Source organism: Nothoprocta perdicaria, unplaced genomic scaffold, assembly GCF_003342845.1.
Source record: "Nothoprocta perdicaria isolate Ctin4 unplaced genomic scaffold, notPer1 scaffold_282, whole genome shotgun sequence".
NCBI classification, from domain to species: Eukaryota; Metazoa; Chordata; class Aves; order Tinamiformes; family Tinamidae; genus Nothoprocta; species Nothoprocta perdicaria.
The window spans coordinates 92,690-99,449 of NW_020455513.1; the positions used below are offsets into that span (position 1 = coordinate 92,690).

Genomic DNA, 6,760 nt, shown 5'->3' on the forward strand with positions numbered 1-6,760 from the left:
TGTAGAAGCAGGATTTTCAATCTTCAATCCAAGATTTTGAAGCTAATAGCTGCAATAAATCTAGATTTGTGTGTGTATCTGTCTCTCTAGGAGTGATGTTAGATGATGATTCAGCTGTTGGGGATCTCCAGTAGAGAGACTGACATTCAGTATTGTTCTGAGTTTCTTCTTTTTACCTGGCACTGCTTTATGACACTTGGCTTTGTGCCACAGAGCATTTACGGGGTTTTTCTGTTCACATTTCATAAATTTCTGTTATCTTCTTGTTAGGGGATTTCATATTATGAATCCAGCATAAAACCCTAAAGCAAAACTACTGTCCATTTGCCAATATGTTTTCTTTATATTTATCAAAACAGGACACCTGTGGAAATATTTAATACAATAGCTGCTGGAAAGAAATGAGAAGGCAAATATGCTACTTCTGTATGTTACTGCATAATATGAAGCATAATATGAAAATACTTGTATATTAATATAATAAGAAATATAAACAAATCACATCTAGTGATTTGGTACTACGACTTCATAAGAGTAGTGTTGGCCAAACTGGCACCAAAGCATCCCTCTGTCTGGATTCTGTGCCCAGACAGTTATTGACAGCCCAGAAAAGCTATTGAATACAGAATTTCACTATGGTATATAGCCAGAATTTTCCTAACCCCTTCGGAGCAGAAAGGAACATGCACTTCTGTGAGCCCTCATTTCAAGCTCCACACAAGATACCAGTGACTTGACTTCACAGCCAGCAACCAAGTTTTCACTCAGTGCAAATGTCTGCAGATTGTGACTGCAACTGCCTTTATTGATGGAGAACCTTGATTTATTTGCAAAGGAAGATATTCCTATTTYCCCCTTAAGTCCCCAATGGCAATCTCAGGTGCAGCTCCTCTCRGCTGGGGAGGTGGAAGTGAGGTGCAGCAGCAGGTCTGTGGCCTGAGTGCCTGCAGCGTGTTGCTCCGTGCCGACAGGAACGCTCCTCACACCTCCCTCCTGCCCATCGCCCACTGCTGTGCGCAGAGCCCCAGCTCCCGCACTCAGGGTGCTAGTGCCAGGACTTCTCAGCTTTCCCATGCGGATGCTTCCCAAGTCCACCTACTCTATCAGTGTCAATCATGCCAGACTATTAGATGGTAACTGAAAGTACTGAAATGTTCCAGTATTAATTTTTCAGTCTTAAGGCTTCCTCCATATTGATCTTTTTTGCTTTATGTATCAATAATATGTGTCCAGTCTGCCCCAGGGGAGGCCTGGTTTCTAGGTCACCACCTGACACATTCCTGATCTTACAGKTGGAAGGGCTGGGATATAAACATTTCCCCCACTTCCCTGCTTCCACAGGAGATTCTCATGGCAAGGCGGGATAAAGATCAAGGGGTTTAACTGGCCTCAAGAGTCAAACTTYACCTCATCAAACTTGGCTTCAGGATCTTCTGAGTCTCTCAGTCCAAAATACCAAGATAYTTTCCACTATTATTATGCCAACTTGCAGTACATTTGCATTTTCATCTAGGTGCTTGGATGGGGATGCTACTGGGATTAATACAACCTTGCTCTTCCCAGGGAGGAACATTCTTGTAGCAGGAGAAAGGAATCCAAAAAAGTTGCCTACCCAGACAAGCTGAAAATGCTTTTAGCTTCCTATTCATTGAAGATAATGTTCTCCAATCCCCCAAGCAAGTCTATCCAAATTGAAGAATTTTGGTCTATTAGCTCTGTTAGAGCTCTTGTAGCTGTTATGGCTAATTTCATGCCAGATTTTAGCCTTGCACAATTATTTTAATAGTTATTCTATTTGAAGATTAATCTCCTTTTCCCCACTCTCTTCCTGGTAGATTTTTGAAAGAACAAAGCAAACTAGACTCTCCTGCCAGCAACCTATTCTCTCATTGTAATCCATCCATACATTTTTCCTTGAAGTTCTTTCTTCTTCTGCAGAAGCAAGCCTTTACATCCTAGATACTATTGTGCCTTATCTATATATATTAACAGGACAATTTTCTGACTAACACCTACATACTGATAGCGTGAATGTAGGCACAATGTAGAGCATATACATGTAGGCATAATGTAGGCATATACAGAGACAGTATATCCTGAGATGACTTACACATAAGCAAGCTGGTTTTATTTTTTTGCTATTAGACTGAACAAATTCCCATTGGAAGCCATGCCAGGAATCCACCAGAGTGTTATGAATTTCAAAGAATGTAAAGAGAATGTATGAACCATGTAATCTATTTTTTTTTTTACCTCCCTGTAGCCAAGCTGGATGGGAAGAGACAGAATATGTTATATAATATCTGCAGAGCTAATGTATTGTCCTGTCTGTCATGGGCATTTTTGTCTGGGCTTCAAGCATAATTATGAAACATGTTCATGCTCCTTTCAGACTGATGAAAATATCTTCTGAGACATAYCTGAGAAATAAATTCCGAAGCATATTCAAACTTCTCTCTATATTTTACATTCTGTCTCTTTTTCCTTGTAGTAAATTTACATTTAGAAACTGAATATAATATAGACTGAATACAGACTGACTTATAAAAATAAGATCAGCAAGCTTCCTAATAACATGATGTCTGTAGGAGAAATACTGTCATTTCAAGAACAGATAATTGTGTTTGGTTAATTATAGGCAGTTTCTTAATACCACTACCAAGGGACTGAATTATATTATTAATGTTCAGATGAACTTGTATATAATTGAACCTGTACACAATMGAATATATTTATCATTTTTAGCCACTATATACACAAAAATAGAATCAAAATCTGTGTGTGTCTGATTGCTTTTCAGAATTAGTTCAAAAATAAATATTTTCTTTATTGTTTCTGTTCAGAATTACAGGTCCTGTTTTGTGTTTGATGAGAACAGTACAGAGGAAGGACTGTATGAGCAGTATCAGATTTTAAACATGACCTCTACAAATTCCATTGCTTGGTCACCTAGTCATAGTGGCATTTATGTGTTCAGAGTGAGGATAGTGGACCCAAACTACAGGTTATTTTCTTTTGTTAATGTGAAAAAAAAAGAGTAATGTAAGGTAAAAAAAAAAAAAAAAAGAATAAAATGCCTGCCAGTGATATTTCAAAAATATTTTTGCTTAGGATTTCATTTGACTTTAGTGTTACCAGTGTTTTCTCCTTCTGCCTAGCTCTAACTTAAAAATGATTTAATGTGGTTCTCAGAATCTCTGCCTTTTTCATTTTAGAAACTAATCAACAGCATAAATGCTGAGGGCRTAACCTAATGACAGCGAGATATTTTCAAAAAAAGAACCATCCTATTTGTAAATGAATATAGGCTATCTGAAAATCTTTGAAAATGTCACTTCTTGTTATGCTTTACAACAGCTTTTGAGAGTATAGCTTCTATTCAAGAATATTTGTTTTCCCTTTCCTTCAACTTACTACTTTCAATATGCAACATTTTTAGGCACTCTGAAATGTATAAAATAAATGAAACCCTATAATACTCAGTATAGTACCCCATATCCCATATATTCGGGGAATGTAGACAGACCAGTAAATACCAGTTACAAATGGAAAGCACTGATATATACGCTGGTAGCTTGCTTAGCGAGCCTTACACTGAAAAAAAAGTGCTGTCCTAGGTGAGAGTTCTGGCTTTTCCTCTCCCCGTCCTCCAAATCCGCTTGCCTGAAGCGTTGTCACGGAGGTCCGACTGGCAACGGGGAGGCCTGGTTACCGCACCGGAGTTTGCCCAATAGACCCCGAGTACACAAAACTCTTAGTAAAGAGGTCACAGTTTTCATGTTATTTCTAGCTTGGCTSAAAGCCATAATTTATCCCCTGTAGCCTGGACTTTCCAAAAACACATTGGCTCTATTTTAGCCGTACGTAAGTCTTACTGATACTGCTGGAATGACTCTTGTAGAATGTCATTTTTTACAGCAGAGAACCCGTAAAAATCATACATGCCTGAATGCTCACACAAGTCAACTGTACTGCACAATTATTAACTGTAATTGCCAATACTAAAAATTGACAATATAGTTCGCTTTGTGTTACTTGTGAACATGAGGGGTTAATTATTCTAATCTACTTATCATTTTTTCAATAAATATTCAGTGATATTGGGCATGGGACAGTGTCATATAATTCTATGTTTCTGCTCTCAGGTCTTTAGAGATATAAAGATACCTAACAAGGCTTTTTTTTTGTTTCAGTTTTTGTGACTTAAAAGCATTCTTTGCAGTCCGTACCTATGGTATAATTCAAAGGTAAAAGCTAGTAGATGTTTCTGAATTTAATCACTTTTTAATATATTACATTCTCCTTATGTTTTTATGTTATCATTCAATATTTTATGRAAATACACCTAAACTGACAGGAAAGTACAAGGTATCATGTTCTTCTAGGCACAYGATTTGCAGATAAAGACAGAAGAACCCTTCCACACAGTTTTAGTTAATGTAGTTTTTCCAAAATACCTTATTTGAAAGCAAACGGAAAGTTTGCCAGTGTGTCAGACCTAGCTTGATTTTCCATGATGTAATTAATGCAAGTGTTTTTACAAGATCCACAAAACTGGACACTTCTCATGCAACTGCTTGGTTTAATTTCCACTCACTAATATTGTTCTTGCAGAAAGAAAAGCTGGTTAACTTAAAAATCAAGGATTTAAATAAAGGGAAATAAGTAAAAATAAAGGATTTGCCCTGATGGAAATGAAAATAAAACTTGGAAGCTATCCATTAGCACTTAAGCTAGCCACTACCTTAGCCTAGAATAAGCTTATTTTGCATCTGTCATACCTGGAAACTTAAAGAGAATGGTTTTAGCTTTGTTTACACACCTGCTCAGCTAGGCCAGAAATATTGAGATTTTACTCGGATCCCAACTTGCAGGCTGAGAGCAAACCTGCATAACACCTGCTTTTCATTCTATTTTTTGTGTCATTTATTTTCTGTGTTGAGTACACAAGATATCTGGAAGCAAGAATCTTTTTAAAAACAAAATGGACTTTTAAGTATCATCAGGAAAGTCACATTTTATTCTTCATTCCCAGTCAAAGGAATCTTGCCCTTAACTAAAAGAGCAAATAATTTAGATTTTCCTATTATGACCATAAGCTTAAAAAGAAATAGGTAATAATTGGTCAGTTACATTGCCATGAGTTACTGCAACATTTACTGCTGAATGTAGTGATAATAGCAAATTTAAGAGATTAATCCGATTCCATTTGCATTTCAGATCAGATATATCTTCAGTTACGTTATATTCGTTCTTCATAATCTGCATTTTTGTGGCCTTCCTCATCTTAAGCTACTTCAGATACACAGAAATTTTTCAAGATCTCAAACATGCTGATGAAAAAAAAGCATCGCCTGATGAGCAAGAGAACTAGTGGAAGACTTAAAGACCTGGATCTTACTGTTACATCCATGACATGCTGCATAAAACATTGTGAGAATATGGTAATACTTTAGGTAATGGAAATATTATTTATTRAGGTGTGTTTTCATCAGCTGCTTTTGTCTCTCTAAAAAACATGTACTTTCATGACTTTCAAGTCAAACTAAGCTAACCTACAGCTGTGACCCTCATCCTTGAGTTTGCTTCCCCTTTTATGGCTTGCACTGATTCCCTCACTAGAGGTTTTTGGAACATTTTTTCCCAAGTAAAATGTGACAGATGACTGCAAATTTGCTCTCTATCCAAGGGATGCCACCACCAAGTTAATTTCCCATCATGAACAGCGCAGGCCACAGAAGGAGTATTAAACACTCCTGATGACATTTTTGATAGCCTATGCATTATTTGTGTTTAATAAATGCTATTTCTACAATGCTATATCAAGAACATGYGTTTGAGTCACTGTATGTTTTTACAAGCTTATTCTCTATTTTAATATGTAAATTTGAGAGTTGTAGCATTAGTTATGAGTTCAAAATTTGATTCTTCTAATTCCAGCTGCAGACCGTTTTGCACTTTTAGACAGTTTTCATATTGTTAAGATACGTTGGGAGATGTGTGTTRTTAATGGTAATTGTTCTGCTTGTCCTAAAAGTTTAATAAAAGTCCATATTTAAATTAATAGTGGAACCTTTTACAATCGTTTTATTTGATGTTCTCAGTTTRTGAAGATTGTGGCACCTGTAAATAATGCCGAAGTTTGACATGAAAATATGATGTGTATGACATGAAACGTTTGTTACTGCTTCATTTTGCATGACTCACATTTGGTCTATTTCTGTACATTYTATATGGAGGTAGAAATTAGAATTAAAAAAAAAAAAAAAAGAATGTATAAATTTCATCTAGGGTGAGAGCAGCCCCCTCCTAGCATCTCCCTCCCTTAGGACAGGTCTGTGTCAGGGGCGAGGCTCGGAGGCGCCGGGGCCGCCCCGCGGCTCCTCTCGCTCCCTGTCACAGCGCGACCCTGGGGCTCTCCCCGCTCCTCGCTACTTCCACAGGCTGGAAGCCACAGAAGCGCCACGTCGGCGGCGCCGCCACTAACGGCCGCTGCCCCGCCCCGCCCCGCCGCCAACGGCCGCTGCCCCGCCCCGCGCCGTAACACGGGGCGCTACCAGCGCCGCGCGGGGGTGGCGGCGGGGGTGCCGCCGGCGCGCCGGAAGCTGCCGCGCTGCACGCCGGGAGCTGTAGTCCCCGCGGCCCCGGGAAGATGGGGGCGGGCTCGAGCGGCTCCATTTTGCGCCCATTGGAGGCGCTCCCAGGCGGTCCCGGGGCCCCGGCGGCAGCGCGAGCCGCCCCCCGCGCTTCCCCCGCGCCG

At 39.3% G+C, this 6,760-nt stretch overlaps 1 protein-coding gene across 1 annotated transcript in view; it reads left to right on the plus strand.

The window, feature by feature from the left end:
* Positions 1 to 5,524, plus strand: part of CATSPERE (catsper channel auxiliary subunit epsilon) — a 32,374-nt gene extending 26,850 nt beyond the window's left edge. Inside the window, exons 21-23 of the mRNA XM_026041337.1 lie at positions 2,844 to 3,004; positions 4,194 to 4,247; positions 5,221 to 5,524. Of these exons, the coding sequence (XP_025897122.1) occupies positions 2,844 to 3,004; positions 4,194 to 4,247; positions 5,221 to 5,374 (369 nt within the window). The 3' untranslated portion in view covers positions 5,375 to 5,524. The remainder of the gene's footprint in view (positions 1 to 2,843; positions 3,005 to 4,193; positions 4,248 to 5,220) is intronic.
* The last annotated feature ends 1,236 nt before the right edge of the window (positions 5,525 to 6,760 follow it).